This window comes from Leptidea sinapis, chromosome 7 (genome assembly GCF_905404315.1).
Source record: "Leptidea sinapis chromosome 7, ilLepSina1.1, whole genome shotgun sequence".
NCBI classification, from domain to species: Eukaryota; Metazoa; Arthropoda; class Insecta; order Lepidoptera; family Pieridae; genus Leptidea; species Leptidea sinapis.
Window position 1 is genome coordinate 4,497,720 of NC_066271.1, and position 12,634 is coordinate 4,510,353.

A 12,634-nucleotide genomic window follows, 5' to 3' on the forward strand; every position below is an offset into this window, starting at 1 on the left:
CTTGCGGCGTGTCGTGTGAAGGTGTCTGCTTGAAAAAATAATAGCATTTTGAATCATTCAACGAATAATTTATGATCGATTGTTTTAGACAACATATTAAGTCAAACTAGCTTATTTTCAGCAGTACTTTTGTAAGTTCATGTAGGCTTTTAATTTTTTTTTATAACAGGGTGCCAACCAATTCGGCATTCACTTGTCTTATAGGTAAGTAATATATTGTTGTTTAATGCTCTCAAATAACATATGTATTACCAACTTATAATCTCATTACCACGTATTTTAATTACATATGTTTTTATACTAGAAATAAATTTCTAATTACGCCATTATACAATGTAACAGGGTTCGCATTGCAAAAAATCCAAAGCGAACCAACATTGAGGCTGTAAAATGCAGTTTACTATGTTTCAACTGGCAGTCCACAGATTTGATATTCTTTTACATTTTATCGATTCCTCTTATAAACTGTTGCAATTCTTTTATTGGTTTTTATTGCACCGTATATCAACTTTTAACGAGATTTTTAGCTCATCTCAAGTAGCCCTTGTGATAATTATTTCTTTTTATTGCTTGAGGTAGTTCACTTTTATGTTAGTTTAGTATTTTAAGATCGCCGCCCGTGCCTTTGTCCGCATAGATGTCGTCATAAGGTAATGAGGCTTTCGGCATGAAGCTTCAATTTCTAAACTTCCTTAACTCCTTAAGCACGAGCTATAGGCCAGTAAAATTTCCGTTGAATCAGTGCTGCATTTTTAAAGATAAGCTTTATCGAACAGACTAACGGAGAAACAATTTTTTAATACTAAACTATAACAAAATATATACATGGTAACTGTAATCTATGACCTTTTATACGTTTGTATAAAAACTGTAAGTAAACTAACATAATATTATAATAAGCGAATTGAATCAATCATTCAATTAAAATACTTTTTAAAGGATTAAAACTCGTGTAACTGTGTTTTACATTAGTTTTAATCCTTTAAAAGGTATTTTATTTAAATGTGTGACACTCGCGCTAATCCAAGAATGTACTATTAATCAAAATTTTGTTATTAACTTCCCGCTAATAAAATTGAAAATTTTCGAAAATTCGGGAAGTTATTGGTTTCACCCAAATTGAAAATCGAGTTTTCATCAGATCTCCACGTTATAAGGTCCTACGAAGCTTCCCTGACTTTAAATATGAATTAATCCATCTTGTTTTTGTGTGTATTAAAGGTTGCAGACCATTTTAATTAATAATGAATAAGTCATCGAAGTTGCCAGCTGCAGAAACAAACATAAATCTGCATTTGTACTTACATAGCAACCATCGTTAACTATTTCTAGCGTGTTCTAACAAGGCAAGCATTGGCAATTAATAATTTTACGGTCAAAAGATAAGATTTTCTCACAGAGTTGAGTGGCAACTTGCAAAACCTCGCTACAATTACATTTCCGCCTCCTATTGTTCGGATATGAGTCTCCTTTATAATTGCAACTGTTATTTAATCCATAAATTTTAAAATTAAACCTTTTAATTGACATCATTTCTGTATTTTGGTATTAATATAGAGGAATGAAAGTATATGTCTTAAAAAAAAACATTTTATTAAAAGCTATAAAATACATTAGGAACATACATACATCTTCAGCATTATCATTTCTATTTTGACGCAGTAAAAGAGTTATTAGTAAATATAATATAGTTTTCTGTGAGTCTGCAATAATGCCAAAACCCATGTATGTCAAGAACTATCAGAGATGTACACCATTGATTTTAATCAATAACTGTACGATATACTTTGTTGAAATTCTCTTCAGTTCATTGGTTACACTCTAGACTCCATTCCCCGTAAGACGTATGGCAGAAGCGGCGCTGCAGTCATGCGAAGAAATGTTGCTAACCTCGTGATTATAATAAATAACTCCTCTTTGGTGTCTACAGATTTTGACTTCCTTAAAATTTCTCTTAAATATGTTTGTGTATATACTTATGTACACCTACTTTTCACCCTTAAATAAGTGATAATTTTAACTTTTTTTATAAACTGGCACACTTAACAAAATAATACTTAATCAGTTCCATTTAATGCCGCGGGAATTCAAATAAAGAAAATGACAGCTGTCATCCAATCAATCCATTATTACGTATTCAATGGTCTTACTTGAGTAATATGTAACAGTTCATCTCATGATAAACTCCAATGATTCCTCCAAACCACCTATAATTAAACGTGATTAGAGCGAAGTCTCAATACAGTGGGCTACAATTATGTGATGTTACAAACGGCTACCACGAAGCTTCACGCTATGCGATAGTTTCTATCAACAGTTCAGTAACTAGCGCGGAAGAGAACTTTAATTGAATGCTCTTTGTTTGTCGACGCTCTACATAATAATCAATAATTAATTTGCTTTCTTCACAGCTCAGGAAAGGTCGCACGAAGCAACGTGTATTGTAACAATTGTGAGGAGGAAGCGAGTCTCGAATTCATTCAAATTGAACCATGAATGACACGAATGAGAAAGAGACGGCGATACGCTCCAGCGTCGAGTGCGAGTGAAATGGCATTTGAATAGTACGCGAAACGGAAATAGACCCGTGTTAATTCCGTCTAGCAGGAGGGATTCCCTCATGTCATTTGTGTGCGTTCGTTTTTCGAATTCGAATATGGATTACGAATGTCGGCGTGCGTTCCGGCTGATATTGCCCGAGATCGCTTCGTTTCGTGGGGTTGCCAGTTGCCAACATTCTTTCCGTTTCGGGTACGTTTCCCCAGCAACTTGTTGATCTATTCTAATAAATTGCCTCCATGATATTCCCATTGTGGAACAGTTTGTCGCTTAACTGCTTTTGAGGAAATTGCGCTTTCCTTTCTCTTCGTTCGCTGTTGTAATCTAATTTGACATGACCTGTTTATATTTCTATAGACAGCTGTTATAGAATTAGTTTGACATCATATTCTAATAACAGTATTCATTCACATAACTAATACAGATTATTTGAAAGGAAGTGACACAAATTGGTGTTTACATACTATTATGTTTCCAACTAAATACTATAATTTTTTGTAATTTATTAAAAAACCCTGGGTTCAGGCGATTTAAGCCGCTCTTATATATAATAAAGATAGTATAGCTAAGATTAATAATGCAAGTCTAATTTTAATAAATAATATAATCGCCTAATAAATACCATAACTCTTATATGAACAAATTTTAACTTTATTTTTAGTGCAATATAGAATTTTCATTCATTCATTCATTCAGTCGATGTCAATATAAGTTTTAACAGTGTTTCCCTATCCAGCAATGCGAGCAATATAAATTAAAAGGAGGCCAATAAGTGTATTTTTGGCGCTAGTCATATTCAAATTCAAAATTTTTTCATCAACATAAATACTATTAAACAAATTTAGAATCTACCACCCATTTGCGCGTATATAACTAAGAGTGTTTGTTTATCTTCTTTAACGCAAATCCGCATTCCCTTTTTCTAAATACAAAACCTACAGAAAGAAGATATTGACAAGTGTTTTGTATCTTTCTAAAGAGTGAACTATACCATTCTCTTTGTCTAGATTAGAACAAACGAAAAAAAAACACTATGACAATTGACAACTCTCTCTACGGCGTGATGAGTTTCAAAGAAATAAAATGAAATAGCACGCTTTTATACGATAGTATTCATTGACAGTGTTAAACGTTGCTTTCGCCAAATTCGGTCTCAATTCAGAATCAGTTTGTACACGTAATAAAGCGTGTCTGATTAAAAAATAAAGCACATCTAGAATACTCTCGGTTTCGATTGCACGTTTTCTTTTCACAGTTGAGTAAAATTTTGACAGGCAAACATTGAAGTAGTCCACACTAAAAAGGAAGCTACTGTGAAACACAGATGCACCATTTTATGCCTCAAAGTTCTCGCAGAATTTTGGAGCCAATCAAGAATTTAAAATACAATCAAGAATCCAAAATTCCATAGCGATTTAATAGGCAGGCCGTAACACGTACTTTTGTGAAACATCTTGATCATCTAGAAACTTCTTATCAGTCTAGCGAAACTCTCTAACGGCCGTTCCAAATATACTATCTACATATAGAGATAAATTACTACCTTCTACTGTCATTAATTAACAGTCAATAATCTGAAGCTGTCCCAATATACCCGATAAGTCATTCTTATCGCCTTATATTGGGACGCGTGAATTGAAATTTCCATACAAACTTCTATCGCTGGTAAGCTATACGTCGTCCCATTGACAGACAGCGCGTACGAATAAGGTGAGTTACAGTCGATAAGTTTATTGGGACTGAAAAGTCGATTTTTATCTCAAGTAAAATATAGACTGAATATTGAGAACGGCCGTAAGAAACAAGCGATTCACGCTTTTGTATAAAACATGCAGTCATTGATCTATTGACAGCTATAATTTTGTAAAAAACGGAGATAGCCGAAATCCACTACTTTTAAAGCAACTGTCCACTTTCAAACTTAGCCGGATTATACTTCGTCTACAATCGCCATACTGTAATTACTACTATTTCAAATTCATGTCAAATGACTGCACGTTTCATACTAAACTAAATTTCAATTTTTACTAAGGCAGTCTCGCCTCTTATTACGAAGTATTTACATCCTCTTTGCTTCTTATCATAAACAAATACCGTCTAACAACTTGATGATGATAAATTTAAACAAAATTGTTGTAGTTTCCACAGACTATACAACTTATTCTACAGACTATACAACTATATTATCTGGAGGCAGTATCTCTGAGCACGTGCTTGAGACATTTGCCTGGTATCTTGGTTTAATATTTCAATGAGTAACCACGACTTGGATCAGTGCCAGCCTCTCCCTGCATCATTCATAACACTTACAGACATATGCTAGAACGAAGCGTCCTAAGACGATCTGATATGCAATTAGGATGGTTATACATCTTATTAAGTACCACGCGCCCGCTCATTGCATGCATTGTCACATGTAAGGAAATGACATTGGCTGAATTATTTGTATTGTGAATATTTGGGTAAGTATTTCTATGTTTTAAAATATAGGTTCTACGTATAAAAACACGCTGCATGTTATGGTATGAGTATTATTCCGATAAGTTCAGTTTTCGCAGTATAGTTATACTTTGATGCGATATACTGTTGAAGGAAATAATAGGATTTATTAATATAGATAATACAGGATGGATATCTCCTAAAGTCTTGCGTCACATTGTTTGTTCGGAATAAACTCTAAAACTACAGAACCCAGTTAATTTTCTACACTCAGTGTCGTTTCGACCAACTTGATAGATATATATTTTATTATTTTAACTACACCACCGTAAAATATTATATTATGGTGGCCAGGAATTAAATAACAAAAGCATTGGAACTGGCAAGTTGTTCATTTATTTTTAAAATTAAAACACAAATACTAAAAATAAGCAAGTCAGTATTTCTTGGTGCTATTTTCAGACGTTGTAAAAATTAAATTTAATTCGTTAGCGTTTGAATTGATTAAGCAAATTAGCTTTTTCATTCCATAATAAATTGACGAGGCTGTATGATGTACTAGCCTTTGCCTGTTTCATGCAAAAGGATGAAATGAAACGGAATAAACAAATATTTCAATTTCATGAATACAGAGACGATTAGCACAACGCAAAATACAATAAAAGAAAATTATTTAAATCATTTTTAAATATACTCGATTACAAAAGAAAACCCCGTTAGGTTTATTGCCAAAATAACTTCATAATGAAGGTTGGACATCCATTCCACCTACAAAACAAATACTTATAAAAAATAATCTTTTAATTCAGTTACAGCCGTTCACAATATACTATGTACAGATAGAGATAAATTACTACCTACTACTGTCAGTAATTAGCTGTCAATAATCTGAAGCTGTCCCAATATACCCCATAAGTCATTCTTATCGCAATGTTGCAATTTCCATACAAACTTCTATCCCTGGTAAGCTATACGTCGTGCCATTGACAGACAGCGTGTACGGATAAGATGAGTTACCGTCGATAAGTTTATTGGGACAGTAAAGTCAACGATAGTTACGATTTTTTATCTCAAGTCGACCACAACCGGAGATAGACTGAATATTGGGAACGGCCGTTAGAAATCCTTCCGTTAGTCAGATTGAAACAAACAAAAAAAATTGTTACCGTAGTGCCGTCGCACCGGTTCTACAAAGGTAATGACGCAGTTATTTCAGTACTCTGTTTATTTACAAAATATCACTCTGTTTGAAGGCGGACCATCAAATGAGTCGTAAAACAGAAAATTCCATAAAAAGTCGTGTTGATGACCTTTGTAATTGGGCCCCCGCTCTTTGTGAGTCGCAGAAACAATGAACGGAACCTTACCTTAATACGTAATGATAGAGACGCGACTCTAATCGTTATAATACACAAAATGACAATCGTACCTGATCATTTTGTGAGGAAGTGTTTAATTTAACGCGTTAATTCGATTCATTAAGTAATTAATGAAGCTAATTAACCTTCGTAAAAAGTTGAAGCTAAGAATCTAGAGGGCTACTATCAAACCATTAATTTCGTTTTTTTTAAATGGCTTTTTTATGAAAATAAGGGACGAGACGAGCGGGATGTTCCGCTGCTGGTAATTCATACGCCCTGCCTATTACAATGCAGTGCTTACGATTTTTGAAAAACCCCAAAAATTCTGAGTAGCACTACAGCTGCGATCGTCACCTTGAGACATAAGATGTTAAGTCTCAATTACCCAGTAATTTCACTAGCTACCGTGCCCTACAGACCGAAACACAGTAATGCTTACGCATTACTGCTTTACGGCAGAAATAGGTGCCGTTGTGGTACCCATAATCTAGCCGGCATCCTGTGCAAAGGACCCTCCCACTGGTAAGTCGTTTATGTTAAGATATAAATAACACGAATAATAAAAGTAAAATTAATCATTTTATTCTATAAATAAACTATGAAGGACACAATGGCTGTGTAACAACAGAATGAATTACAAAAGTAATTTTATTTCGTGATATTTTTTAATTACATAGAAAAATATACTTGGCTTATGTTTATGTATAATTTATCACTTAAGCTATTTGAAATATACTAGGCTTATTCAATTTAATTTAATGATAATTTATTTGTAATAATTTTTATTTATAAATTTTCATTCAGTTACACCTGCTTTTAAAACTATTCCATTATTTATTTCATCATACTTGAAATTATAAATTAGCTCAAATGATAGCAACATAATTTGTTTTTTGACTTTAGTAACAGAGGCCAGCCTAGCAAAACTCGATAAAAAAAAAACAAAAAGGGATAGTATGAAACGTGCAGTGATTGATAGATTGACAGATGACAGCTATAATCTTGTAAAAACGGAGATAGCCGAAATCCACTACGCTATAAGCAACTAATCGCTTTCAAACTTAGCCGGATTATACTTCGTCGCCATATTGTAATTACTATTTCAAACTTAATTCAAATCTAATATTATTTCAATTTTTACTTAGGCAGTCCCGCCTCTTACAACGCAATATTTATACCTATCTTTCTTTCTTTATCACAAGCTAACAAAATAACTAACGTCACTTGATTTCCTAAAGAGATTCTCGTAATAAAACCATTGAAAGAGTTATATTGAAGTCAGGATTCACAAGGAGAGCTCACAGGAGTTCCGTTCAACGGTAGTAACATGATCTGTTCTCGTTTATCTGCTGTCGAGCAATTATTGAAGCGTGAAAAGGAACGTCCACCTATTATAAACGTTGTTATGCGGGCGACGCTCTTAAAAATATCGCATTTCCTACCAGAGGATTACTACAGCCCATATGCATTTGAAGTTTGGAATTAAATCTAACAGTCTCGTTATAATTGTCTTGTTTTAATTCCCAATTAGTGTGGGCTGATTGATCAATTGAATTATAATATATAATTTCAGTTTGATGTATATTATGAGGTTTTTTTTTAGAATTAGAGGGCAAATGTACTCGTAGCAACTTATGTTGAGTGATCACCTACCTGTGTTACCTAATATTGAGATTGAGGAGTCACTTTTTTATTTATATACATATCTATCCTATGGTTGTGGTTGGTAAAACGGCTTTACAATAGTTCAAGGAAACACTGTTTCACTACAACTGGTAGTACAACAACTACATATTATTATTAATTATTTTACAAACTTAAAAAATGAAATCTAAAGAAATACTTATAGTAAAGTAGTAGCAAATAATGATATACCTAAAAAATTAATCTTTCTATTGATATATTTATAAATCAAAATGATAAGTTTTGATATCGTATTTAAGAAACACATATTTTAATTGTGTGTTTTTTTGATGCCATTGAAATTGAAAAAACGGAGAAGGCGGTGTAAAATTATCTAACACCTGGGATACAATAAGTCTCTAAATTAAAACCCACAACTACACATACCAAAAAGGAAGAGGATACTATCAGTAAATTATACCAAAAACCCTCTATAAATACAGGTGGTACAGGCACCGAGGCAATAAATGGCGCTAAACTTCACAATGACTATGACAAATACTATCTTTGACTCATTTCATCTGCAGTCCCCCTGAAAACGAAATCTGGCTTTAAAGGTCTTGAAACGTCGGGTTAACTAAAATAAAAATAAATTATGTAAATTTTACGCAAAAATCTAATTTAAAAACACAGTTACAATTACACGCGTTTTAATCTTCAGTCAACTAATAATTAAGCTAAATAAAAAAAAACCCATATTCATTGGACGTCTCAAATGAAAATATTCCAAAATTCCACACACGAAGATATTAAAAGGTTGGCTAATCTTTATTTCTTTGTGAATCGAATCATTGGAATCGTAATAGTGGAAACATGTCAATACGAATTATTCTGACGGGGCGCTCTTTACTATCGCCGCCATTTTTTATCTTTCATATTGATTCTTATTTTAAATTTTGTAATTGGAGTTAGCATTTTGCTATAATTTACATCTATAGAAGAGGTTTTATATGTGAAGTTATGATAGTTTACATATCTACCTACTTATCTAGGCTTAAATATTTAACGTATTAATTAAGATATATTTGCTTTATAGTTGCCTAGTGTTACTAAATACTTTCAAATAAAATGTGTCAAATGCAAATAAAATATCTATACAAGTACCTATGAATAATTTGGACCTACAGCTTAATTTGATACATTTACACTACACTTTTTTACATTTCTTACACATTATAAATTGATTTAGTTAGTTATAAGCTGTTTCTTAAGTTAATAATTCCTTACTAAGTAAATAATGATTTCGTTTTATTACACAATTTTTATTAGCTTCACTTGTATCTATATTTGTTTGTAAAAGACTTATTTGGGCGCGGTTATGACTTATGAACCCCTTTAAACGGCCAGATTTCGTACAAACTTCGTAAATTTATCGAGAATCGGTGACAATACATAAATTTGATAAAATTATTCCATTTTTCACATTTTAAATTTCAACCATTATCTTTTCAACCAAAGCGTGTTTTTTTAAACTACTTTAATTTTACGTTTTCAGATATATTACAGCCAATTCGATAGGTATCTCAATGCTTATTTTAAGCTCACGGACGAGAAAAAAAAAGGACTCTACTATCAGCCGCCATTATGAGATTTGCTATCGTCTGCGACAGATCAGTTTGCGTCGCAATAAAATATTTTAAAATGCCGTCGTGCGTTGTGAAAAAGTGTAAAAACAATACTATAAAAGTATTTGTGGATATATGATTATTTAAGGGAGAAAAAATTGTGTAACTGGTATCCCCCGTAATCGCACACACACTAGCATAAAGGTGCTTCACTTGCTAATATCACGGCGCGGAGTCCTTCTTTTTTTACTAGTCGAAAGCTATGCCATTACAGAAATATTCTTACATATTTAAGTTGTATATAAAGATAATATTGTATATTATTAGTATAACTAACAAATAAAATTATTGCAACTTTGTTCATTGCACTAGAAATAAAAAAAAAACAAATGGCAACTTACAAATAAATTTAAATCTGTATTTTATCTTAATACAACTTGGAAGGAAACCTTTTTACACTTGTAATTCAATTACCATTTCGCAGTGTGAACAATTTTTAAATATATTCACAGTATTAATTAAGATATTGATGCTATTAAGTTGCTTTATGTTAATAAATACTTACTTTTTAATTAAACGACAAATCCAATTAAAATAAGCATGAATTTGTACCAACATCTACATTTCACAAATATTATTTAATACCTACTTTGAGTATTAATTAATTAAGTGGTTTAAGTCTGTAGTAAACTATTATCTTACTTAATTAAGTATAGGTATTTTGATAAAGTTTAGTATTTTAAATGCAAAAGATAAGACTAAAACCTTCTTTTCATTACACGAGTAAATTCAAAAATTAACCTATAAAGATAAATTTAAAACTGCATTTTGTTTTAATACAACCTTTCTACACTTGTAATTCAGTTACCATTTCACAGTGTGAACAATTAGTCTGGCATTTGCAATAATAATTGAGTTAACTAAAAAAGTGTAAAGATTCCAATATTAATAATTTATAATGTTTGATGTATAAGAAACGTCCGACAAACGGGAAATCGTAGAACGGCATTGGCGCGTGAATAAAAACATGTTAATAAATATTTTACACGCAAATTAAAACAAAATTAACTAATCAATCAATACTATTGTGAAAATGTGCTTGTTAGCGCTACACACTTTTTTCACACACAAAATAAAACCGATTTTCTTTTAATTCATTAATTCACACCAATATTTTACATTTCCAATAATACAATTACCAATAATTCCTTGGATTTGTATAAAAATCATTAAATTTAACAAAAACTCTAAGTATTAATTTGTTTTATCGTAATTTCTTATTTGAGTATCACTACATTGTGAAATAAAATATAAATACTTAATAATATGTGTAGGCTTCATAAAACCTTTGTTTCATTAAAAATTTAAGTTCCCAAAAAGCACCAAACAGCATTTTGAATTCCCTAATAGAGTGTTATAAAAACATTACATTTTAAAATGACATTCCAGCAAGATATAACTCGTATATAGGCCTATCGGGGCTGGCGCGTCGGCTAACATAACAACATTTTTTAATCTAACTTTAGCGTTTGTAAAAATTACTATTTAAAAATGTATACGGCGGCCGCTAATTAACAGAGATTTTAACCCTTCCGTCCTCACAGCCCGTTTTAATATTAACCCTGTGGAAATATTTGGTGCGTATTAAAATTTGAAAATTTAATGCCGCGCGCGACCCTTGGCGCTGAGATGCTCCGCGGGAAACTTAGTTGTGTTAAGTACCTTCATTAATCGCTGATATTTTTAAACTTACAACTTTTAATTTACTTTAATTAAGCGAAATTAAAATTTAATAGATTGTAACTAAAATATGTAAAATGATACAGATTTCTTTGCTAACTTATTAGGTCTGTAAAGGTCTCACAAAAAGTTATTAATGTTTAAGTTGAATAGCAATTATTTTAAATGAAATTTATGTAAGTTTCAAATTAGATGACGAGACGATTTGTTGAAAGAAAAAAAAAGTAAACTTAAATAATGGAGGAAACTAAAACATTTGATTAAAGGTGGTCGAATTAGGAATAGAGTGAGAGAGACGTACCTTGCGGTGGTGCAGTCACGGTAGAGCACGTCGAAGTCCTTGCAGGAGAGCAGCTTGCAGCGGTTGACTCCGGGCTGGATGGCTCCCAGGCCCCGCAGGATCCTGACCTGCTCCACGTTACACACCAGCGGCACTATGTCCAGTCTTTTGAGCTTGGTATACACTGTGTGCAGCCCGCCCACCAGGTGCTTGAGGAACAGTTCGAAGGCCTGCGGCAGGCACAGCATGGTGTCGCCCTGGATGATGAAGGCGGCGACCTTCTGGCCCCGGTAGTCGACCAGCTTGCACTCGTTGGCCGAGGGGTCGGAGGTGGAGATGGGCGGCGGACTGCCGTAGCGCGGCGGCCCGTGGTGGTGCGCGGCCGCCATCAGCTCCAGCGGCGAGTGGTGCATCATCTGGAGCGAGCCCAGCAGCCCCAGGCCCGGCGGCGGCAGCGGCAGCCGCGGCGCCATCAGCTGCGGCGGGCTGTGGCCGCGCGGGGGCGAAGCGCCCTTCACTCTCGGCGAGCCCCCGGAGGAGCCGCTCACCTCACTCGCGGTCGACGCTGAGTCCACGGCGGACTCCATTTTCATCGGACGTCTAAACGCGCATCACACACCCGTCGCGCGCGGTGTTTCGCGCAACAATAAATAAAAAGTGTGAGGGAATCGAGGGCGCGGCCGCGTGCGTGCGCCCGCCCGATCCCTCGCGCGTGATTGGTCGTCCGCAACTGCGGGCGCGACGCGATTGGTCGCCCGAGTCGCGGCGCTGTCTCCGCCCTTTTTTCCGTTGCTTTGCGAGCGCGTGAAGAAACGCTTCTGTTTCTTTTGGGTGGCGAACGAGTCGGTCGCGCGGCCGGGGGTGTTTTGATAACAATGTCACTCCAATCAATAGTATGCGACTGTACTGAGATCCCGACTCGAATCTGATACATAAACATTCTTACAATTAAATGAAACCGTCTCTACTAACTAATATAAGCCATTGAATATAAAACATTTAAAATT

The 12,634-nt window shown here is 34.2% G+C and overlaps 1 protein-coding gene across 11 annotated transcripts in view; it reads right to left on the reverse strand.

Moving 5' to 3' along the window:
* LOC126965384 (dachshund homolog 2) overlaps nucleotides 1-12,242 on the reverse strand; it is a 235,616-nt gene extending 223,374 nt beyond the window's left edge. For 8 of the 11 annotated variants that reach the window (XM_050808958.1, XM_050808959.1, XM_050808957.1 and 5 more), the window contains exon 1: nucleotides 11,649-12,242. In XM_050808958.1, the coding sequence (XP_050664915.1) occupies nucleotides 11,649-12,220 (572 nt within the window). In that variant the 5' untranslated portion in view covers nucleotides 12,221-12,242. Of the gene's footprint in view, nucleotides 1-11,638 lie in introns of all 11 variants that reach the window. The other 3 variants (XM_050808952.1, XM_050808950.1, XM_050808954.1) reach the window with 2 other exon arrangements.
* Nucleotides 12,243-12,634: the final 392 nt, after the last annotated feature.